This window comes from Schistocerca nitens, chromosome 9 (genome assembly GCF_023898315.1).
Source record: "Schistocerca nitens isolate TAMUIC-IGC-003100 chromosome 9, iqSchNite1.1, whole genome shotgun sequence".
In the NCBI taxonomy this organism is placed as follows: Eukaryota; Metazoa; Arthropoda; class Insecta; order Orthoptera; family Acrididae; genus Schistocerca; species Schistocerca nitens.
In genome coordinates, this window is record NC_064622.1 from 493,766,754 (window position 1) to 493,792,538 (window position 25,785).

General features: G+C 43.6%; 2 protein-coding genes across 2 annotated transcripts in view; one reads left to right on the forward strand and one right to left on the reverse strand.

Moving 5' to 3' along the window:
• LOC126203935 (microspherule protein 1) overlaps positions 1-25,785 on the forward strand; it is a 354,642-nt gene that overhangs the window by 196,181 nt on the left and 132,676 nt on the right. The window lies entirely within an intron of this gene.
• Positions 1-25,785, reverse strand: part of LOC126203936 (ribosomal RNA small subunit methyltransferase NEP1) — a 52,881-nt gene that overhangs the window by 18,898 nt on the left and 8,198 nt on the right. The window contains exon 3 of the mRNA XM_049938334.1: positions 14,958-15,048. Coding sequence (XP_049794291.1) covers positions 14,958-15,048 — 91 coding nt within the window. The remainder of the gene's footprint in view (positions 1-14,957; positions 15,049-25,785) is intronic.

The following is a 25,785-nucleotide window of genomic DNA, read 5'->3' on the forward strand; positions in this document are numbered from 1 at the left end:
CACTGCGGCAGCCATGGCCACAGCAACAGCACAGCACGCCCAGTTCTTGATGTTGTTGTGGTCTTCAGTCCTGAGTCTGGTTTGATGCAGCTCTCCATGCTACTCTGTCCTGTGCAAGCTTCTTCATCTCCCAGTACTTACTGCAACCTACATCCTTCTGAATCTGCTTAGTGTATTCATCTCTTGGTCTACCTCTACGATTTTTACCCTCCACACTGCCCTCCAATACTAAACTGGTGATCCCTTGATGCCTCAGAACATGTCCTACCAACCGATCCCTTCTTCTAGTCAAGTTGTGAAAGAAACTCCTCTTCTCCCCAATTCTATTCAATACCTCCTCATTAGTTATGTGATCTACCCATTAATGAACGACAATTCAAGCGCTTCACGCTTTCCTCTTGTCCGTCATATTTTGTCACTCAAGATAGGCCGGACTGTCCTAAGCAGTGCACCATTTGCCGTCAGTGCAATAAAACAGGCCACATTGCTCCTGTTTGTAATGCAAAATTCCAACAGCCTATTGCAAATGCTGACATGGACGTCAAGTGTGTATTGGCAATCTCCTCTGATCCTGCAAGCTTTTTGTTGATGTCTAGGTTTACCATAAGGTTTTGGATCCAGCAAACAGGCCATTTAGTCATTGTCAAGAAGCTGTCGTGATGGTTACACCTTTGCAGCAATTTCTAAGTTTCTGTCAATACTCAATCTATCATTGACACATATCCCTTACCACGCCCTGATGAACTTTTTGCTAAGCTCGCTGGTGGTCAGTATTTTTCCAAGATCAACCTTTCCAATGCATGTTTGCAGCTTCCCATTGATGCTGAATCTCAATGGCTCTTGGTCGTTAACACGCCTTTTGGCTTGTATTAATACTTGAGGTTACCATTTGGTGTGGTCAGTGCCCCAGTGATTTTTCAACAGTTTCTCAAACAACTCACAAGGTCTGTGCCTGGCTGTGATAACTATCTTGATGATATTGTGGTCTATATCTCTTCTACTGCTGAACATCTCAGCAACTTACGCTCTTTTCAGTGTTATAGGCCACCGGGTTAAAATGTAATTTGGAAAAGTGCCACTTCTTTCAGCCTTCTATTCTTTATCTTGGGTTGGTTGGTTAATTTGGGGTAGGGGACCAAACAGAGAGGTCATCGTCGCCATCAGATTAAGGATGGATGGGGAAGGAAGTCAGCTGTGCCATTTCAAAGGAACCATCCTGGCATTTGCCTGAAGCAATTTACGGAAATTGTGGAAAACCTAAATCATGATAGTCAGATGTGGGTTTGAACTGTTGTCCTACTGATTGCGAGTCCAGTGTGCTAACCATTGTGGCACCTCACTCAGTTTTGTCTTGGGTTCAAGATCTCTCCCACTTCATCAGGATGTCTCCTCTGTTATGGCTCTTCTGTGTCCTACATTATCCAAGGAATGCCAAGTTTAAAAAAAAAAAAAAAAAAAAAAAGGGTATGATTGCTTATTATCATCAGTTTTTTGCCAGGGGCAGCATTGGTTGCACAACAGTTACATGCTTTGCTGCATAAGGGAATGTCCCTTCACTGGTTGCAGATGTGTGAAACGGCATTTTCCAAACCGAAATCTATGTTCCAATCTGCACCTTGCCTCATAACCTACAAACCGGCTCAACATTTAGTGTTAACAACAGATTCATCACAGCGTGGGCTTGGGGTGGTGTTCGCTCATAAACATTCTGATGGCTACCAGTGGCCAAATGCATAAGCATCAAAGATCCTTAATTTGACCCAGACTAGATATTCACAAATAGAGAAAGAATCCCTCGCTATTGTTTATGCCTTGAAGTTTCATGTTTTCCTCTATTACATCTCCTCATGGATCACAAGCTTTTAGTTTTGCTGTTTAACTCCTCATTGTTGTTGCTGGACAAAGCAGCACTGGGAACTGGGCAGTGTTCCTCTCTCGGTACAACTACGAGATTCACTTCTGCCCCAAGGCTAAACACACGAATGCTAATGTGCTCTCTCATCTTCCAGCTGGTCTGGGCCCAGTTTTTGTTAGGGAAGAGTTACTCTGTTCCCACATTGATGAAAGCGCTCAAGAAACTGTTGACGGTTTTTCGATCACTAGCACTCGAGTTGTGCAGGTTACTGCTACCGATCCAATTTTATGGAAAGTGGTCTACTGCAAACAATAAGGCTGGCCTGAGGCACCTCCATCATGGTCATCTGATCCCCTCCATAACTACTGTGTGTTTCGCCATCATTTCTCTATTGATGGTGTTCTACTCCTTGATACACTCAGCTCCTTGCGTAGTGGTTCCCTTTGCTCTCCATTTGGAGATCCTGCGATTGCTGCACACTGATCACTGGGTAGTAGGTGGGACAAAGGGGGGAGGGGGAGGTGTCACGCACCACAGCGTTCGCCTGCTGTCATGTTTTTTGGCCCGGTTTGGACAGCAACATCAATCGTTTGGGTACAGTATGTTCTCAATGCGCATTGCAGAAGCTGCCCAGCGGGCAGTGTTGTATCCGCAGCAACAACCTTCGAAGGCCTGGGACCATTTCCACATTGATTTCGTCGGCCCTTTCCTCAATATATACTGGCTAATAGTAATTGATGCATTCCCTCGATTCTCATATGTTGTTCGTTGCATGTTAATTTTGGCCTCTGCCACTGTGGCAGCACTGTTGAAAATTGTTTCCATCAAAGGACTTCCGGCAACATCGGTCTCTGATGATGGCCCTCACTTTGTGTCACAGGGGTTTACCTCCTTCTGCAACATCTGCGGGATTTGCCACAGTTTTGCCTCCCCCCCCCCCTCCTCCCTTTCACCTGTGCAGACCAACAGGTAGGCTGGAAAGTTAGTTAGAAAATTCCAACTGCAAATGAAGAAGTACGTGATCCGGTGCCCATTTGACATTGCCTCAGATGAATTTCTGTCTTCCTATCGGTTCATACCACTCGGCAACAACAGTCCTGCCGAACTGCACAGGCGTCAACCTAGGACGCTCCTGCTTCTCTTGTGACACAGCCAGGGACACCAATTCGTGCAGCCGTCATCCCATTTCCAGCCCGGGGTGGCCATCTGGGCACGGGTGTTCGGTTGTTGCCCAAAATGGATTCCCGCCATCATCTCCCGATGCCGCAGCCACTGCCTCTGCTATGTCCATACTGAGGAGGCCTTCTGTGCACACCATTATGATCAGTTGTGCCTGTGTGTGGATGACCAGACGAGCCTGGCCAAGACACCGACGTCACCACGCCAGTCTGCATTGCTTGGCGGATCACTTAATGCGGCTGTGTCCCTGCCATGACATACGAGGAGTTCCGCAGCATCAGTGGACAAAGGTAGCACAGTTTCTCAAATACCGCTACTGATACCGATGTAGTCACCGTCCACACCAGAGCAGTCTCCCCCGTCTCAGCCGCCAATTGTAGGGACCCACCTTCACCAGGCCCTAGGCCTGGTACGGACCCAAAGCTTGTGCTGATGTCACCCACCCTATCATACAGGTTGTCACAAGACAGCAGACTATGATGCTGCCCACACACCAAGTACTTCAGACCATATGCCCCAGTATCAGCACATCATCTCAGTCAGTCTTGCGGAGGAAGATGCTACGGGCACCTCGCAAGGGAAGAGGAATGAAGTAATGTACACTCAATTGAAATCCGTTCGCATTAGCGATGTGTCATCATCCGAAAGAGTGAGGCACAAAAGAGCGATACTGTGAACTTTCAATAGAGCCCGCCACGGGGGCGTGCCTACTTAAACCCTGCTGCAATACTCTCGTGTTCAGTTATCATGTCATTACTGCTTGCATACATTTGCTTTATCTTATTGTGTACAGTACAGTACAGTGACTGGCATATATCCCACAGTCTAATAAAGTTGTAATAACATTCTTGGTTGTGATGTGTGTCCAAGTTACAATAGTGCTTACGGGTGTTCTGCCAATGTGTTGTTTCCATTTTACGTGCTATATTTCAACAACCGACCCACTGTCTTCTTCAGGAGCTTCGAGTTTTGCTGTTATCTGCACTTGCTGCCTGGACTCCAGCCAGACTGGCTTAAATTAACACTTAACAGCAAAACTTGCAGCACGTGAAGAAGACAGCTAGGTCGTTTGTCCATGTATAGCGCATAAAATGGAAACAATGAACTGACAAAACACCCAAGAGCCGACTATTAATCAACCACATCAAGAAGACCAGAGACATCATAAGGTACTCAGTTATCTTGTGGCATATTTTTGGCATTTGAAATGAGTTTTGCGGAAAAGACTAATACAATTAAAGTGTTCTCTCTTAAATATTGTGCAAATGGATACTTTCATTTAAGTCAATCAAGGTTGCTGCCAATGTAGAACTCTGAAAGTGATCTTTCTTGGGTATGTCAGAATTTTTAGCATGTGACATTTGGAAAGGACTGATTAATAAATCACATATGTTGCAAATGTGTGATATAATAATTAAGATTAGTTTCGGTCAATCATCCATCATTGGTGGCATCTCTATTACAAAGGACACACATTTATTTTAATATGTTAGTTGTAGTTTATATAGTAGCATTTTATGTGTATGTGACTTTTAATATCATTTGTGATGTGATTTGCCTTATATGTAATACTTTTTATGGTATGCCAATGATGATATTTAATAATATTTGCATAACGACACGATTATATGATTTATGTATATGCATATATGCAATCAGCACCAGGTATTGTTTACAAAAACATACGCAGTAATCATTGTCAACTGCTGTACGTGCAAAGATTATTATTTCTAACACACCATAGGATTTTACTTGAAGAAACAGAAAACGAAACAGACACACAATGGAACAGCCAATAAAAAATATCACAGTTATGGTTCAACATTAACAAGATAATAAAATAAATTTTTTAAACCTTGAAACCACAACAAATGGAGCTATACATAAATTCAACACCTATCGAAAACAGACCACCACAAACTGTATAGTGCACAATATCTCGTCATCTGACGGCACAAAAAAGAAGAATATTTTTGAACGTGAATAGAAAGACTAATAATGTATCCACTGACTCAAGAAAACATAAAGTCTTCAAATCAGACACTAACAAGCATAATAAAAAATTATTCTTATAACTCCACCATTGACAAAATTTATATCAGAAAACAACATACAAATGAAACAAAATAAAAGACAGCATTACCTTAACAAGGACAAATTATAGCAAGAATAAACAATTCACTATTAACTACACTGGGGAACAATCTGATATAAAATTACACTTGCACTTTAGAAAACCAATCTAAAAATATGCTTCCAAAGATACAGCACATCACACACATAGCATGCTGTGATCACTAATTTGTCATAACATGGAAAAATCCCATAAATTTGCACATTCAGGTGTTTATAAGTTAAAATGTGGTAACTATGAGCACATTTATGTATGACAAACTGGACAAACTTTCAAAATGAACTACTCTTCATTTTGTACTTTAGCATCTGCACTGGAATGACAACTACACTGTCAGCGCGGTTACTTCATGGGCCGACAGTGGCTCAATAACAACCCAGGAACAGAAGACTGTGAGAGGAAACAAAAACTCGCATTGAGTGTCAATCTAAGGGAAGCAGAAAGCCCGAGCCCACATAGAAAAGTGCACAGAGATAACACAGCACATGGTCGGCGGGTGCGACTGTCGCCAGAGTACTCAGCAACAATTCTCGGCATGATGCGTGGGGGCAAGGTCCACAGTAGCTGAACTTGGCGTAAGCCCTGGCTCGCTCGGCTTATTGCCAACCGCAGGTAATGCCTCCATCAGCAGGTATGCCCAAACTATGCGTCCGTGCACCCTCCGTGGCAGCTTTCCAAACTATTCCACGACATTACGCAGGCCAGTTCATCTGCCTCCATCACGATTACTGCTGGTGAGGATCCTACATCCTCCCCATCCCCAAAAGAAGGCTATATAGGGCATAAAATGGCCAGGCTCAGGTCGCGACCTCCAGCATAGAACTGCAGTGGCCACTGGAGAACCTGGCAGCAGATTGACCGCTAAAAGATGTAATGCCAACACCGCCAGTTCCACCAGAAGGGTGGAAGGGCATGGAGCCCAGAGCAATTGGGGGGGGGGGGGGGGGGGGGTGGCTGTCCGCTGACAGCAATGGAGGCAGTCACTTCCATCGGCGAGGAGGAGGAGGAGGAGGAGGGTGGATGAAGGACGAAAACCCACACACTCCACATTGGCAGGCACATGTGTAAGTCTCAGTGGGGACCAAGACTGCAGACAATGGAAGGACAGTAGAGGAGACGGCAATGCACTTGAAAGAATGTCATGACCGATCATACCACCTGACTGATCAGAAGACTGCAGTGATAATGACCTGACAGGGCATGGGCACAACTGTTTTGTACAATGAGTCAGCTTCTCCCTACTGGCACCCAGCACAAACAGCTGCTGAACTCTGACGCCCACCGTGAGACCTCACAGCCACCCTGCCGAACTGGCAGCCCCGAAAAATGCAGCAGGCCACAGTGGTTTGTGGCACATGACTCAGGATGCGACAAAGCAAGGAAACACTGTGGCCAGCGCCCGTGCAAATGTTCTGCCAGACTGCACCCACTGACTGGCGACATTCGGTACACAGCCAGAAAAACTGACAACACACCATTGTAGGAAGACACAGATACTGACCTTCATTTGGGTCTTGACTGTCCGCACAGTGCACTCCACCTCCGAGTTAGAAGCCGAGTGAAATGAGGTGGTAGTCAGATGCCAGATACTGTTACAAATGCAAAAGTCTTCTTACTCCCACGATAAATTTCCTACTATTACCAGACATGAGATTACCGGGCAACCCTCAATGACAAAAATAATCAATAATACACAGTGGCAGCTGACGATGTGGAGAGCAGTTCGACTATGTATGGGAAACTGGACAATGCATGGACTACCGACAACCACATGCTGCCCAAAAACTGACACACAAAATTGGAGCACAGCCTGTCCCAAGGGCACTCCGAGACCGACAGAGGAGAAAACTGTCACGGCAGTGTACCGTGATTCTGTGCATGAGCCCTGAAAGCCTTCACCAGACTTACGATGCCACAATCGATCGCAGGTCAGTACACACGTGATGTTGCGCCAATGCCTCAGTGTGAGATGTACCAAGTGCGATGCGTGCAGCAACTGGAGTATGCGAGGGCACAATGGCAGGGGGCCACCACTCGACATCATAGCTTTCCTGTGTCAACTATGTGCCCCCCCCCCCCCCCCCCTGAGTATGTCGTGTCAATTGCATAGCAGAAAAAAGATACATGTTCTGGCCAACCCATCTCATTTGCCGAAACAATTTTTCTGGAAAAGCAGATCAGCAGCTGTTTTGGTTACAGCCTCTCATGCTGTCAACGGAAAATCCACCACAGTTTGCTGCAAGGCACCATCCAATGAGGACACGAGAGCCTCCTGCTGATCAAATTCAGCTTTGGGGCCCACCGGCAGCCACGATACAACAGCATTGCACGAAGGCCGGTGGAGTGATAACAAATGTTGTCGCAAAAGTTACTGAGAAAGATGGCCCACTTCTGCAACCAGTGGGTAGTCCTATCATGCAGCATGGAACGAGGGCTAAATACAGAAACCGGCAGCTCATGGTTGATATGAAGAGGAATCTCACCCCATACAAGAAAACATGAAGCTTTTTAATGCTGAAAATAATAGCTAGTGTCTCCTTTTCCACTTGCGAATAATTAAGTGGCATGGCTGAAAGTGTCTCTGATGCATAGGTGATAGGCTATTCGGAGCTGTCCAAGTTCCGATGGGACAGGACTGCACCAATGTCATACTGGGACGCATCATGGGCTAAGGTTAAAAGCCACAACACAGGCAGCATTGCACATACACCACTTGAGGGACTGAAAAGCCCACTGACAATCTGCAGATCAAACAAACTCAACACCCTTTTGGCAAAGCCAGTTAAGAGTTGGGCAGATATGCGTGACCCGGGGAATGAACTGAGAATAATTAGAATTCTTACAAAAAGGCTGGAGTGCCTTCAGGTTCTTGGGTGCCATCAGGATGATGACATCTTTTATGTAGTCACACATCAGCACAAGGTAGCTAGTGTCTCCTTTTCCACTTGCGAATAATTAAGAGGCATGGCTGAAAGTGTGTCTGATGCATAGGTGATAGGGTATTCGGAGCTGTCCAAGTTCCGATGGGACAGGACTGCACCAATGTCATACTGGGACGCATCATGGGCTAAGGTTAAAAGCCACAACACAGGCAGCATTGCACATACACCACTTGAGGGACTGAAAAGCCCACTGACAATCTGCAGATCAAACAAACTCAACACCCTTTTGGCAAAGCCAGTTAAGAGTTGGGCAGATATGCGTGACCCGGGGAATGAACTGAGAATAATTAGAATTCTTACAAAAAGGCTGGAGTGCCTTCAGGTTCTTGGGTGCCATCAGGATGATGACATCTTTTATGTAGTCACACATCAGCACAAGGTAGCTAGTGTCTCCTTTTCCACTTGCGAATAATTAAGAGGCATGGCTGAAAGTGTGTCTGATGCATAGGTGATAGGGTATTCGGAGCTGTCCAAGTTCCGATGGGACAGGACTGCACCAATGTCATACTGGGACGCATCATGGGCTAAGGTTAAAAGCCACAACACAGGCAGCATTGCACATACACCACTTGAGGGACTGAAAAGCCCACTGACAATCTGCAGATCAAACAAACTCAACACCCTTTTGGCAAAGCCAGTTAAGAGTTGGGCAGATATGCGTGACCCGGGGAATGAACTGAGAATAATTAGAATTCTTACAAAAAGGCTGGAGTGCCTTCAGGTTCTTGGGTGCCATCAGGATGATGACATCTTTTATGTAGTCACACATCAGCACAAGGCCATCTTTGCTAAGTGCATGTCCCAAAAAAGGTAGCTTCGGAGAGAAAGAATTCCATTTTTTCCAGTTTGCAATGAAGGTCATTTTTCACGCAGCATTCAAAATCTGACTGAAAGCCTTGTAAATGCTCGTCTCTGAGAGCTCCTGTTACCCAGATGTCATAAAGGTAATTGATGCAACAGGGAACATCTTGAATCAGCTGCTCCAAATATCGTTGATAAATTCCCTGTGCAGACAAGAGTCCAAAAGGAAAGTGATTAACCTGTAAAGATCCTAAAGGGGTGTTGAGAACCAGGAAATTTCATAAGATGAGTCTGACGGCAATTGCAGGTATGCATCACGCAAGTCAATGCATGAAAAATACTGATCCCCCCCCCCCCCCAACAACTTTACCAACAACTCTGCTGCCTAGAGAGCAGAGAGCTGAATAAGAATAAGTGACACAATGTGCACCCCTCTATTTAAATTCACCGCAAAGATCCACGGCACCATCACGTTTTCGAATCACCACCAAATGGGTGACCCACTGATGTGATGAAATAGAATAAAGGCTATATCAATCTTACCAATGTGCAACTCAGCCTTTACCTTGTCACTCATGGCGAAGGGAACTGGGCAAGGATTATGAAATTTAGGTACCATCAACAGTTTAAGAAAAACATGCAGGGAAATTTCCAGCCTGGCCTAAAGTATTCTTATGTGCCACATGACCACAGCAAGGAGTGCAAATAGTAAAAGGGAATGGATTGAGATACTAAATGCACTTCGTCAACAATCTGGAAACCGAAGACAGAACAGGTGTCCAGCCCATAAATATTCTGTGCCAACTGTGAACTGGGCACTAACAATGTAAGTTGTTACTCCACATTCTTGTAATGCACAAGGATGGAGAATCGTCTCTGAAAATGAATGAACTGTTTTGTTATAAGACACATGACACAGCAGCCATTGCAACTCTCAACACTCCAAGGGCCTGTATGTATCTAAATTAATGACACTGACCATTACTCCAGTGTCAACTCGAAATTCAACTGGCTGCCTTTCCATAAACATCAGCAAATTATGCTGGGGTGATCTGTTTGGGGCAGTAGGGATGCTCCCACAGTTCAGTGAAAACACAGGGGTGTCCGATAACTGACTCACGGATCACTGTCGCGAACAGTTGCCAAATGGCCTATCCAGTGGCATACACCACATGTGGCTTCCACATGCAGGGAATCTCGATGACATTCAAGAAATGACAACTGGGTCAGGGCCACTGGTTCACATGTCGAGCGGAAGGAGAATGATGTCAGGGACCTGAAAACTGCCGCAAGAGGGAATTACGGTGCCACAATTGACGTGAAACTGCCGAGCTCGGCACAGGCAAAAGTGGGCAACAGCACAATTCTGTGGCAGAACTGTCAAAGGCATCAACATACAGTGACTCGGTGGGAGGTGGAGGCCACATGGGTTCCCCCCATGGGGCACCAGGTACAGTTTATCATGCACACCTAACTCAGCCAACTGCAATTATCAGAAAGGATATCTCTCACTGCCACTGTCAGCTCACACAAGCCCGCAATCTGGGTAACTTCACCTAAAGAAGGGTCACATGAAATTGATGCCCTAATCTTGACTTTGGTATCGGGTGCTGACAGGACAATCAAGTCTCAAATTGGCAAGTCCAAATAAGAAGCAGCACATTTGGGACAATAAAAATGACACTCACATAACAGACTCTGCAAATCAGCAATCTGGCCTTTGTAAGACTGCCCATGGTGCTTTTGGTGCTGGTTAAACTGAAACCGGGCTGCCAGCACACAGGCTCAGTGTCTGAAATATTGCACCAGCAACTGACACAGCTCGTCAAAGAGGAGTTCCTCACACTCAATGGAGAGCTTCAAATTTTGGACAACTTCGTACAAACCTGCACTGCTCAACAATGACGAGGCAGCCTTATAGACCAGATTGATGATACGCCTTACCTGGCAGCGCAGCAATTGACACTTTCCTACGTTACTTGAGGTTTACTGAGTAAAAACTGTGATAATGCCCGAGTAAATGAATTTCCTCTCATAAGTGAACAGGAGATGAAAATATTGCTCTTACAACAACTGTTAAATTCCCTGGTGTGGATCACGTCAGGTCATAAAGGGACATGGCTCAGTCCCCTCTGCCTTCTTGCTCCTTGTGCGGTGGCCACTGACTCATCCCATTAATTGAACAATGCCAAAGAAGATATCAAAACACATTCAGTTAAGGAGACTGAAGGAAACTAACTGACTACATTAGGTAATGAATGAGTTTGCCATGCAGAAGTAAGTAAAGCTGGAGGGTTTCTTTTCTGCTTGCATTTTACAATTTTGAGGGGTCAGAGGCACCTTTCACATTATCCTACCAAGCCCAAATTTCATACGACTTATTCTTGCTCAAAAAAGGAAATACATAAACAGTTTAAAAAATGTGCCCATGTAAGAGCAAATCTACTCCCCCCCCCCTACCCCCCCCCCAATCGAATTATTTATGTTATTCTGAATTCTGAAGCATGAAACTTACCCCAAGGAATACTTCATTAAGAAGTTGGTGGTACATTGCCAAGAAAATTGCCAGATGACGATAGAATTAATGAATGGCTAAATGCTGCAGGTCTATCGCACTGGTCAGCTACACCAGGGTTGGATGCCTTTAACGACCACTTCACATATAAAGTACAGAATAAAGCTACTGTGCCAAAGGCAGACTTAGCCATTATATCTGGATATGTGTCTTCAGTACTGCAGGTGCTTGATATGATTAAAAAAAAAAATCCATTTGTAGAACAGCTCTAAAAACGCTGCTCTGTTTGGTTTTTAAAAGTGCATCATTCCCTCATTCCATATGGTATGATTAAAAAACCACCACTCAGCTTTACATACGAGTGGATTCTCCCTTCGTGCCATAAATGTCACCATATTTTATCATCAAAAAGTTGAATAAGTGCTGCGTGTCCAAATCCCAGGATAAACACTTCAGTTACTTAGTGAGGAGAGTGACGGAAATACTGACTGAAAGGAACACATACATGTCAGCAAACAGGCCGGTATTTCTGTATAATTTACCTACATTACAACATAAACATGACTAAAGTATGTTCCCCAAAATCAACTATCGTTTATGAATGATTTCTGCACTCTCTGTATATCTTAAGAACTTGAAAAAAATCTTATTACAGTCTGATATAGACTTTCTGCAGTACGATTTACTGCTGCAACCTCCGAGCTCTTTAAACAATAACCAAAAGAGATGGACATAATTAAACTCCATCTTTGGTTTGTCTTATCAACATGTGAGGAGTGTAGCTGGACAGAAGCTTAGAATACACATCTCACTGTTAACACTGTGATGCAATCAACAAAGTGACTGTGCAACAGTGCTTGGAAATGATTGAAATGATCACAGCCATCATGTGGATCATAAATTATTCATTCATTGGCTAGATTTCTGTGTGCTTGTTATTTAGTCACAAAAATGGAAGCCATTTGTGTGAGTGATAAACTAAAAATTCTTGATCATGTGAAGAAGGTGAAATTTAAGCAAATTTATCTTGTGAGTGTAGTGTATCTGAAGGAACAATCAGATGATGAGTGTAAGAAGAAAATAAACTTGAAGTTCTGTAAACACAGTTGAAGGTAATGTGGGAATGAACAGAAAAAGGGCTACACTAGGAAAAAGACAGTTAGTTTGTTAGTGAAGATGTGCCACTTTCTGGGTCAATTATTAAAGCTCAGGCTGAAAAAATTCATTTTGGTTTACATGAGAACAAAGATTTTATGGCTTCCAAGGGATGATTTTCAAGATGGAACTTTCACCACAGAGTTTGCCAAATGACCACTGAACAAGTTAAAGGTGGAATTTGCCAAATGACCACTGAAGGAGAAGCAAGGTCTTGCAACAGTGAATCTGCTTTACAGTTTCCTGAAATTCTACACAAAGTAACAGTACATAAAAATTTAAATGACCATCAAGTGTTTAATTGTGATGAAACTGTGCTTTAATATTGACTGCTTCCAACCAGAACCCTCTACACATAAAAAAGGAAGAAAATAAATCAAGAAATAAGTTGGGTTTGAAAATGAATAAAGATCGAATAACCCTGTTCTTCACTGCAAATAAATTGGGGAGCCATAAGCTGAAACCTCTTTGTATACGTAAAAGTAAATGCCTGAGATGTTTCAAGCCTGTAAATATATCATTATTACAAGTCATGAATATAATAGAGGGAAACATTCCACGTGGGAAAAATATATCTAAAAACAAAGATGATGTGACTTACCAAACGGAAGCGCTGGCAGGTTGATAGACACACAAACATACACACAAAATTCAATCTTTCGCAACCAGCAGTTGCTTCATCAGGAAAGAGGGAAGGAGAGGGAAAGACGAAAGGATGTGGCTTTTAAGGGAGAGGGTGGAATCATTCCAATCCCGGGAGCGGAAAGACTTACCTTAGGGGGAAAAAAGGACAGGTATACACTCGCACACATGCACATATCCATCCGCACATACACAGACACAAGCAGACATTTGTAAAGGCAAAGAGTTTGGGCAGAGATGTCAGTCGAGGCGGAAGTACAGAGTCAAAGATGTTGTTGAATGACAGGTGAGGTATCCCTTAAAACCCACATCCTTTCGTCTTTCCCTCTCCTTCCCCCTTTCCTGATGAAGCAACCGCTGGTTGCGAAAGCTTGAATTTTGTGTGTATGTTTGTGTGTCTATCAACCTGCCAGTGCTTTCGTTTGGTAAGTCACATCATCTTTGTTTTTAGATATATCATTACAAGTCACTTACACATATTCAAAAAATGCTCAGATGTCATGTGAGCTTTTCACCAATTGGCCAGATTGTAGCTGACAAGGACATTATTGATGCTGTTTGAAATTACAGTAGTGAAGCAGTTGATGAAGATGAGGATGATGAAGCTTTGAAGAAAATATTAGACGACGTTCCCATTATTGGATACTATAAACAAAATGATTATGTGCATGGAGCAATAAAGTGATTCAAATCAAATTGAGTTTTTGCACCTGATGAGCATAAAACAATATGCACTAGAAAAACTGTGTGAAATGATCTGCCAAAGAAAGCTAGCCAACTTCTTTAAAGCAGTATAATAATAATGTACCGTGGCTCGCTGGCACTGTTGTAAATTATCGTACTGTATTTAAAAGCACACTTTATTGAAAGTTGTGTTATTGTTTGCATTCTCTGTTAAATGTTGTGTAGATAGGTCCTTATCATTCACGTCAGTCAAGTCCATGGCCCATGTTTAGACACAGCAAGTGACCTTTTTTTGGAACACAAGAACTTTCAACAATTATGGCAGAGCTTTCCACACTAGGTGTCCTGATACCACAGGGTGTCAAGTGGTAGCATAAAAGGTGTTGTGAGAATAGTAAATTCAGAATGTAACATAAACGAAAAACTTGTGACAGAATAATACAAAACAACCTTCTCTTCAATAAGTGTATTGTATTTACAAATGAAATATAAAAATTAAAGATTCTTTAAAATATCATTTGTCACAACAGAATCTGTCTTACAGATATTAGTGAAAGGTGTCTAGTGAAACTGTACGTGTTAGAAGGGCGTCACTGTGAGAAGTTTGAAAAGCTCTGAACTATGGTCTTCAAAACAATGTCTGTTCTGGTGGGTTTCCCATATACGCTATGGCTGAGATAGCAATCAGTTTTCTGGGGAACGATGAAATTGACACTTTTCTTTTCCTATCTTCCTCTTGAGACCACTGTAACTTTCGTGTGAGTACTTTATAACTTTTATACAATAGTGCATAATTTTTATACGCAGCTCTCCACGAACGATTGTGCGCAATTACAGATTTCATGCTCTAACAGTGATGCAGTTGGAATACTCGTGTCGCACAACATTGTCAGAATATTCAAGAAGCAAAAGAGTTTCATAGTTTCATACCAACAATGTGTCACAAGATAGCAGAAAACACAGGAATAAAATTGTAACTAGCATACTGAAATGTGAAACATTTCAACCAAATTACTGAGTAGAAAACAAGACAGAACATGTGTAGCTTACCCATCAAACCAGCGAATCTCTTGAATGTCCTGGGTATTCTCGTCTGTGGATTAACTTCTATCAGAACATTCTTCTCTGTATGCACGTACACCTACAGTCAAAAAAGACCATTGTTCAAGAACTTAGTAACACTTAGTACAAGCTACCACAAAATAATTTTTAATCCTCATAAATTACAATTTTCTCGTGCATGCAATGTTTGTTAAGCCTGAGTGTCAACTTGATTACAAATTGATAAATATACAAACTAAAACAGTGTTGCATCTTCCGGAGAGATTAAATTTGTGCACAAATCTGGGACTCCAACTCAAACCCTCTCTTGCTGGAAAATATAGAGAGACAACTAAATGCACAGAATTTTCACAGTGGCACAATGTATGCAGCAGAGTGATAGGTTTATTCTGTGAAGCCAGACTATGCTCCGATCTTACAAAGCTTTCTCTCAAACTATATCTAAACCTTTTTTTGAACATTGTTCCTGGGAAATCAGTGATCAAAATCAAAATACATTGTAAAAGCTTTTAAATAAAAACAGCCTAGTTAAAATTTAAAACTTATTAATCAGGACACATGTTCCAATCATGGTACAATCATCTTCAGACCACTAAAACTCTGTGAAAAGTGTAATACAAGTTTCAGAGGCCACGACTTAGTTATAAACTAATTTAAGTAATGTACATAATTTAAAATACTCTTCCACATTTATCCACAGTATCTTTCGGAGAGTGTGTTGCAAGGAAAAGCCTGCTATGTAATGTCGATTAACACTGCTGACTAATGCGTGGACCAGCAAAGCAGAAAATAAGCTTTTAAGTTGTGGAGGCTCTGCCCCTGTCTCCTGCGTAACTTCACTCACAGCCAATGGTCATAGAGTATGACATAATTCTGCAATAAGATGGTACAAGGCTTTATATATTAATACAAATGCTTATATATATTCCACTGTCCGTGCTCTGTCAATCGACAAAAAGTAATATATCAATTTAGTTCTTACTCCCTAAATAACTGTTGATGTCTTGGTGATTCATGTTATTGCCACCTCTTATAATTGTAAAATATCAAATACTCAATATAATAGAGGGAAACATTCCACGTGGGAAAAATATATCGAAAAACAAAGATGATATGACTTACCGAACGAAAGCGCTGGCAGGTCGATAGACACACAAACAAACACAAACACACACACAAAATTCAAGCTTTCGCAACAAACTGTTGCCTCATCAGGAAAGAGGGAAGGAGAGGGAAAGACGAAAGGATGTGGGTTTTAGGGGAGAGGGTAAGGAGTCATTCCAATCCCGGGAGCGGAAAGACTTACCTTAGGGGGAAAAATGGACGGGTATACACTCGCACACACACACATATCCATCCACACATATACAGACACAAGCAGACATCTCACAAACAGACATATTTGAAGACTAAGAGTTTGGGCAGAGATGTCAGTCGAGGCAGAAGTGAAGAGGCAAAGATGATGTTGAATGACAGGTGAGGTATGAGTGGCGGCAACTTGAAATTAGCGGAGATTGAGGCCTGGTGGGTAACGGGAAGAGAGGATATATTGAAGAGCAAGTTCCCATCTCCGGAGTTCGGATAGGTTGGTGTTGGTGGGAAGTATCCAGATAACCCGGACGGTGTAACACTGTGCCAAGATGTGCTGGCCGTGCACCAAGGCATGTTTAGCCACAGGGTGATCCTCATTACCAACAAACACTGTCTGCCTGTGTCCATTCATGCGAATGGACAGTTTGTTGCTGGTCATTCCCACATAGAATGCATCACAGTGTAGGCAGGTCAGTTGGTAAATCACGTGGGTGCTTTCACATGTGGCTCTGCCTTTGATCGTGTACACCTTCCGGGTTACAGGACTGGAGTAGGTGGTGGTGGGAGGGTGCATGGGACAGGTTTTACACCGGGGGCGGTTACAAGGATAGGAGCCAGAGGGTAGGGAAGGTGGTTTGGGGATTTCATAGGGATGAACTAACAGGTTACGAAGGTTAGGTGGACGGCGGAAAGACACTCTTGGTGGAGTGGGGAGGATTTCATGAAGGATGGATCTCATTTCAGGGCAGGATTTGAGGAAGTCGTATCCATGCTGGAGAGCCACATTCAGAGTCTGGTCCAGTCCCGGAAAGTATCCAGTCACAAGTGGGGTACTTTTGTGGTTCTTCTGTGGGGGATTCTGGGTTCGAGGGGATGAGGAGGTGGCTCTGGTTATTTGCTTCAGTACCAGGTCGGGAGGGTAGTTGCGAGATGCGAAAGCTGTTGTCAGGTTGTGGGTGTAATGGTTCAGGGATTCCGGACTGGAGCAGATTCGTTTGCCACGAAGACCTAGGCTGTAGGGAAGGGACCGTTTGATGTGGAATGGGTGGCAGCTGTCATAATGGAGGTACTGTTGCTTGTTGGTGGGTTTGATGTGGACGGACGTGTGAAGCTGGCCATTGGACAGGTGGAGGTCAACGTCAAAGAAAGTGGCATGGGATTTGGAGTAGGACCAGGTGAATCTGATGGAACCAAAGGAGTTGAGGTTGGGGAGGAAATTCTGGAGTTCTTCTTCACTGTGAGTCCAGATCATGAAGATGTCATCAATAAATCTGTACCAAACTTTGGGTTGGCAGGCCTGGGTAACCAAGAAGGCTTCCTCTAAGCGACCCATGAATATGTTGGCGTACGAGGGGGCCATCCTGGTACCCATGGCTGTTCCCTTTAATTGTTGGTATGTCTGGCCTTCAAAAGTGAAGAAGTTGTGGGTCAGGATGAAGCTGGCTAAGGTGATGAGGAAAGAGGTTTTAGGTAGGGTGGCAGGTGATCGGCGTGAAAGGAAATGCTCCATCGCAGCGAGGCCCTGGACGTGCGGAATATTTGTGTATAAGGAAGTGGCATCAATGGTTGCAAGGATGGTTTCCGGGGGTACCAGATTGGGTAAGGATTTCAGGCGTTCGAGAAAGTGGTTTGTGTCTTTGATGAAGGATGGGAGACTGCATGTAATGGGTTGAAGGTGTTGATCTACGTAGGCAGAGATACGTTCTGTGGGGGCTTGGTAACCAGCTACAATGGGGCTGCTGGGATGATTGGGTTTGTGGATTTTAGGAAGAAGGTAGAAGGTAGGGGTGCGGGGTGTCGGTGGGGTCAGGAGGTTGATGGAATCAGGTGAAAGGTTTTGCAGGGGGCCTAAGGTTCTGAGGATTCCTTGAAGCTCTGCCTGGACATCGGGAATGGGGTTACCTTGGCAAACTTTGTATGTGGTGTTGTCTGAAAGCTGACGCAGTCCCTCAGCCACATACTTCCCACCAACACCAACCTATCCGAACTCCGGAGATGGGAACTTACTCTTCAATATATCCTCTCTTCCCGTTACCCACCAGGCCTCAATCTCCGCTAATTTCAAGTTGCCGCCACTCATACCTCACCTGTCATTCAACATCATCTTTGCCTCTTCACTTCTGCCTCGACTGACATCTCTGCCCAAACTCTTAGTCTTCAAATATGTCTGCTTGTGAGATGTCTGCTTGTGTCTGTATATGTGTGGATGGATATGTGTGTGTGTGCGCGCGAGTGTATACCCGTCCTTTTTTCCCCCTAAGGTACGTCTTTCCGCTCCCGGGATTGGAATGACTCCTTACCCTCTCCCCTAAAACCCACATCCTTTCGTCTTTCCCTCTCCTTCCCTCTTTCCTGATGAGGCAACAGTTTGTTGCGAAAGCTTGAATTTTGTGTGTGTGTTTGTGTTTGTTTGTGTGTCTATCGACCTGCCAGCGCTTTCGTTCGGTAAGTCATATCATCTTTGTTTTTAGATATATCAAATACTCATGTATACTGTATTTTATTAAATGCATTAAATGGACAAAGGAATATGTAACCTGCACTTCTGCTTATAATGCTACAGATAAAATTTTAGCTTACGCAACTTCAGCTTCATTTTACTATGTACCACATATTTTAAGCTTATCATTTGTTATTAGTAAGGACATACGACCATACATGATGGAGATTCATTTGCTGTTTATTTTAGCATGTGTCAGGTTATCACTGATTGCATAACAGCATGATCGATAACAGTATATACCGATTCAGGTTTCATCTCGTAGGTAACCACTAAGCGCGGTAGCGCAGTGGTTAGCACACTGGACTCGCATTTGGGAAGATGACAGTTCAAACCTGTGACTGGCCATCCTGATTTAGGTTTTCTGTGATTTCCATAAATCGCTTCAGGAAAATGTCAGGATGGGTCCTTTGAAAGGACTTACTTCCCATCCTTCTCTAATCCTATAGGAAAGATGGCCTCTCTCCCAAATCAACCAACCAATCCTATGAGCTATCTTTGGACTGCATGTAGGTACTGCAACCGACTTTAGATGGCAGGCCACATTCCAATACAGTACGGGCTCAAATGGCTCTGAGCACTATGGGACTTAACTGCTGTGGTCGTCAGTCCCCTAGAACTTAGAACTACTAACCTAAGGACGTGACAAACACCCATGCCCGAGGCAGGATTCGAACCTGCAACTGTAGCGGTCGCGAGGTTCTAGACGGTAGTGCCTAGAACCGCTCGGCCACTCCGGCCGGCAATACAGTACATTACTGAATATTTCTTCCTTTCAATTTCCTATCGTACATAAATTTTCTTTTCATTGCACAATTCATATATCATCTTATCTTTATATTTTTAGCTATTACGCCTATAATAATTACACTTCACTGCATTATGACTACAAAATTATCCCATACTGTACAACCATTGGCTGTGAAAGACGTTATGTGGGAGACAGCTGGTGGAGCCTCTGCCAGTTAACTGGTTATTTCATGCTTTGCCGATCCATGCAAGAGCCAGCTGGGTTTATTGGCAACACATAGCAGGCCGCTCTTTGCCACACTCACTCCAGCAGTCATTGTGGGTAGATTTGGAAGCATACTATAAAATTAGTTACATTACTTAAATTAGATTACACCTAATTGTTGTCCTCTTAAACTTTGTTCTACTCTTTTTACAGAGTTCTAATGGTCAAAAGATGATTGTACCACAATTGAAACCAATCACCTGATTAATTATTTTAAATTTTAACAACTGACATGTGATCCTGAACTATTTTTATTTAAAATGATTTATCACTAACCTGGCTGAGCACAGGGAAGAACACAGAACAAACGTTTGTACTGTTGTTGGCTGTCCAACCGGGTGCCGTCATTTTTGCAACATGCCATTTCAACAGCGTACCTTGCCGTCATCTTTAGGCGATACCTGTAGAATGACCATCTTTGTTACACTGCAACCCCTTTATAATCTGATCAACCCCCCCCCCTCCCCACTACTTCCTCCACTGCCAGACGCATGCCATGATGGGTGGAGTGATGGAGGGGACAGCACCAACAGACGCTCGGGGCGGACTCTGGTTTCTCAGTACTCCTGCGGGCTCTGTTAGAAACAGAAGTCACTCTCGGTTGACACTGTGATTTTAGTTGGCTGAGTGCTGGGTCCCAAAGTTCGCTGAGAGTGACCCTAGCGTCTGTCTCGATCAGCCCATCAGCCACTCATATTTCAATAGCATCCTTCAGAACATAGTCCCAAAACGATGAGGTTAAATCCATTTTCTGTCCACCAAGAAAAAATCATGCTCTATTAGGTATGGTGAAAGATGACTTGGGGCTCTGTAAATCAAGTGTTTGCCATATTGCGTGTAAATGTGGTAAGGAATATATCGAGGAGACCGTACGGACAATTGAAGAGAGATGAACACAAAAGACACACCAAACTTAAGCAACCAACTGAATCTGCAGTTGCAGAACACTGCACGGCTACGTGGGACTCATTGAAGTATGAATAAACGGAAGTGCTAAGACAGACCTCATCGTTTTGGGACTGTTTCCTGAAGGAGGCTATTGAAATATGAGTGGCTGGCAGGTTGATCAAGAGAGACATTGGGTTCACTATCAGCAAAGCTTGGAACCCGGCACACAGCCAACTAAAATCACAGTGTTGGCTGAGACTGACTTCCGCTCCCTACACAGGTTGCAGGAGTACTGAGGGACCAGAGTTTGCACCGAGCATCTGGCAACGCAGGCCCCCCACCACTCCACCCATCATGGTGTGTGACTGGCAGTGGAGGAATGGGCAGGCATGATATAGCAAAGACGCTCATTCTACAGGTATTGTCTGAAAATGACAGTAACAGATACTCCTCCGTTGTGGTTGCACCTACAGTATGGCTATCTGTATCGCTGAGGCACGCAAGCCTCTCCACCAACGGCAAGGTCAATGGTTCATGGGAGAGGGAGTATGAAGTGGTTAAGCATGTATGCTTAGAGAACGTCTGAAGAAGTATGTATGATTAGAGAAAAGACAGGTACAGCCTATAGGAAAATTAAAAGAGACCTTTGGAGAAAAGAGAAGCAGCTGTACGAATATTAACCCTCAAGTGGATGTGCCTTTGTATAAAGTGCACCAACCACAAATAACATTGTCCTCATTTGTCTTGTACCATTCTATTGTTACTTTATAAATGTAGGCCATACCTATTCCTTCATTATTGCTTCAGCTAACCCAGTACTAAGATGTGCTGTTGTAAGTCCAAATGAGGAGCAGTAACATAAAACAAACTGCAGGCTGGAGAAGTTAAAAATGTACAATCCGTGCAAGAAAATGATCCATATTCCAAGCTATTAGCACAATCTCACAATGAGGCAATTGTATATAAGATAATTAGCAATCTAACAAGCAGTCGGCTGTGATCTGATGCAACTGTGCTGTTTAATGCTTTGAGTGTGTCATTACTGAGGGGTAAGACATGTACATGGCAACAGAGTGATATAATGAAAATTTATTCTATTATTTCTTAATTGAACAATGACTTAGCTCATACAATGTAAGTTTATTTTATCATTGTTTAATTAAACTAAGATTAAGCTGTGATTTTTGCTCGTTCATGTTTACCTTCGTAACATGAAGACAGCTATTCTTTAAATGTGAACGAAGTGCGCTGCGTGTCTGCTTGTGTTACAATAATCAACATGCCCACTACATGGTTATGTGCTCAGACAACAAAGGAGAATATGCTGAAAGGTGGGATCAATACATAGAAGGACTATAAAAGGGAAATGAATTTAAAGACAATATTACACACATAAAAAAAGTTTTGTGTCACCTCAGTTCCGAGAGTTCCAGAATCTGTACAGAAAATTGGAATAGAGATCCAACATAAATATAATTTCCCCCCTTTTTAATCCTCACGAAAACTACACATTGTATGTTGTTCCACCATACAGCGAGACCTTCAGAGGTGGTGGTCCAGATTGCTGTACACACTGATACCTCTAACAACCAGTAGCATGTCCCCTTGCACTGATGCATGCCTGTATTCATTGTGGCATACTATCCACAAGTTCATCAAGGCACTGTTGGTCCCCATTGTCCCACTCCTCAATGGTGATTCGGCATAGATCCCTCAGAGTGGTCAGTGAGTCACATTGTCTATAAACAGCCCTTTTCAATCCACCCCAGGCACGTTCGATAGGTTGGGTTGTTAAGTTGTTTTGGGGGAGGAGACCACACAGCGAGGTCATCGGTCTCATCGGATTAGGGAAGGAGGGAGAAGGAAGTCTGGGCATGCCCTTTGAAAGGAACCATCCTGGCATTTGCCTGGAGCGATTTAGGGAAATCACGGAAAACCTAAATCAGGATGGCGGGATTGAACTGTTGTCCTCCCGAATATGAGTCCAGTGTGCTAACCACTGTGCCACATCGCTCAGTCATGTTCAATAGGGTTCCTGTCTGGAGAACATGCTGGCCACTCTAGTCGAGCGATGTCGTTATCCTGAAGGAAGTCATTCACAAGATGTGCATGATGGGGGCACTAATTGTCGTCCATGAAGACGAATGTCTCGCCAATATGCTGCCGATACGGTTGCGTTATCGGTCAGAGGATGGCATTTATGTACTGAACAGCTGTTACGGTGCCTTCCATGACCACCAGCAGCATACATTAGCCCCACATTAACGTCACACTAAAACAACAGGGAACTTCCACCTTGCTGCACTCACTGGACAGTGTGTCTAAGGCGTTCAGCCTGACCGGGTTGCCTCCAAACATGTCTCCGACGATTGTCTGGCTGAAGGCATATGCGGCACTCATCAGTGAAGAGAACATGATGCCAATCGTGAGCAGTCCATTCGGCATGTTTTTGGGCCCATCTGTACCACACTGCATGGTTGCAAAGGTGGACCTCGCCATGGAGGTCGGGAGTGACGCACATCATGCAGCCTATTGTGCACAGTTTGAGTTGTAACACGACGTCCTGTGGCTGCACGAAAAGCATTATTCAATATGGTGACATTGCTGTCAAGGTTTCTCCAAGCCACAACTCATAGGTAGCAGTCATCCACTGCAGTAGTAGCCCTTGGGCGACCTGAGCGAGGCATGTCATCGACAGTTCCTGTCTCTCTGTATCTCCTCTATGTCCGAACAATATAATTTTGGTTAACTCCAAAACGTCTGGACACTTCCCTTGTTAGGAGCCCTTCCTGGCACAAAGTAACAATGTGGATGCGATCGAACCATGGTACTGACAGTCTAGGCATGGTTGAACTACAGACAACACAAGCCGTGTACCTCCTCCCTGGTGGAATGACTGGAACTGATCGGCTGTCAGACCCCCACCATCTAATATGTGCTGTTCATGCGTGGTTGTTTACATCTTTCGGCAGGTTTAGTGACATCTCTGAACAGTCAAAGGGACTGTGTCTGTGATACAGTATCAACAGCCAACGTCTATCTTCAGGAGTTCTGGGGACTGGGGTGATGCAAAACTTTTTTTGATGTTTGCATATAAAGAGAAGAGGAAGTAGATGAAGATGAAACTGGTGATATACTGCAAGAGAAATCTGATAGAGTGCTAAACGACTCAGATCGAAACCAGCCATATGGAATACATGAAATTATCTCCAAATTATTGAGATCCTTGGGAGAATATACCATAACAAAACTGTTCCATCTGGCATGCAAGATGTATGAGACAGGTGAAATACCTTAAGACAAAGAACAAATTCTACAGGAAGTACTGAAAGGTGTAAATATTGCTGAACCACCAACTTAACAAGTCATGACGGTAAAATACTTACACACACTATTCACAAATGTATGGAAAAGCTGGTAGAAGCCAGTCTCAGGGAAGACAGTTTGCATTCCAAACTAATGCATGAACACGAGGCAATACTGATCCCATTCCTCCTAACCAGCATATTTATTATTTGGTCATTTTCTATATCCACAGTAAATTTTATGTTGGTGCAGAGACTGTTCAGGCATCTTAGGACGTTGTTGAGTTCCTCCTCTCCAAAGCTCTTCACAAAGAAGTTGTCAACATACCTGTATATCTTATGTTTACTAGCTGCTCGATGCAGGATACTTTCAAGATACTCCACGAAGAAACTGGCCACCGCTAGATTAAGTGAACTATCCATGCCAATGCCTTCCAGCTGTTAGTAGAAATTACAATTCCATATGAAATATGGTGTTGACAGATGTGAAAATTGGCGAACAATCAGTTTAATAAGTCACGGCTGCAAAATACTAACGCGAATTCTCTACAGACGAATGGGAAAACTGGTAGAAGCCGACCTCAGGGAAGTTCAGTTTGGATTCCGTAGAAATGTTGAAACACGTGAGGCAATACTGACCCTACGGCTTATCTTAGAAGCTAGATTAAGAAAAGGCAAATCTACGTTTCTAGCATTTGTAGACTTAGAGAAAGCTTTTGACAATTTTGATTGGAATACTCTCTTTCAAATTCTGAAGGTGGCAGGGGTAAAATACAGGGAGCAAAAGGCTGTTCACAATTTGTACAGAAACCAGATGGCAGTTATAAGAGTCAAGGGGTATGAAAGGGAAGCAGTGGTTGGGAAGGGAGTGAGACAGGATTGCAGCCTCTCCCCGATGTTATTCAATCTGTATATTGAGCAAGCAGTAAAGGAAACAAAAGAAAAATACGGAGTAGGTATTAAAATCCATGGAGACGGTGTAGTAAGCGTATGTAAATGACACCATCATCTAGAGTCACGGTAGCTTGGCAACTTCCTAAGATTACAAACAGTCTCCTTGCTAATGTAAAATTTACTATGGAGGCAGAAAAGGACGAATAGCTGCCCTTTCTAGATATGCTGGTTACAAGAAATGGCAAGTACCTGGACACAGCATGTATCAAAACTGACGCTAATTGACCAATAACTACTACACAAACTACCAAATCATCAGCCGAGCCATAAAAGAGGGATGGTTAATAAGAGGCCTGTCTAAAAAGTATCTCTTCTCTACTCTCAAAACGGGATCCTTTCAGTGGCGTCTTCAATTTTGGAAACAACCAGAAGTCGCAAGGAGCCATGTCTGCAGAGTAGGGAGGTTGGCGAATGGCTGTAATTCCATGATTGGCCACGAAATTTTGGATCAAGTGGGATGAATGTGTGGGGGCATTGTCGTGATGCAGTTGCCAGTTTTTTGCCATACACATGTCTGGTCTTTTGCGTCAAACTGCGTCACAGGGTCACCGGAGAACATGTTGCTAATATTCCTTTGTCTCTGTTTGTCCTTCCGGTGCATTTTCGTGATGCACAATTCCACAGACATCAAAGTGGAAGAATTAAAGTGTATGGCTTTCTGCCATACATTTCCAGGGTGACACACAGGATTGGTCGTACATAGTGCAAACATGAGTAAAGACCTTTTACAAACCAACTGAGATGATTGAAGAGTGCCTCAGATTGACACAGGACAAAAAGAACCGAACTGCGATGTCAGGAATATACCACATACCATACACTTCTGGTAAAGCGTCTGTGGGT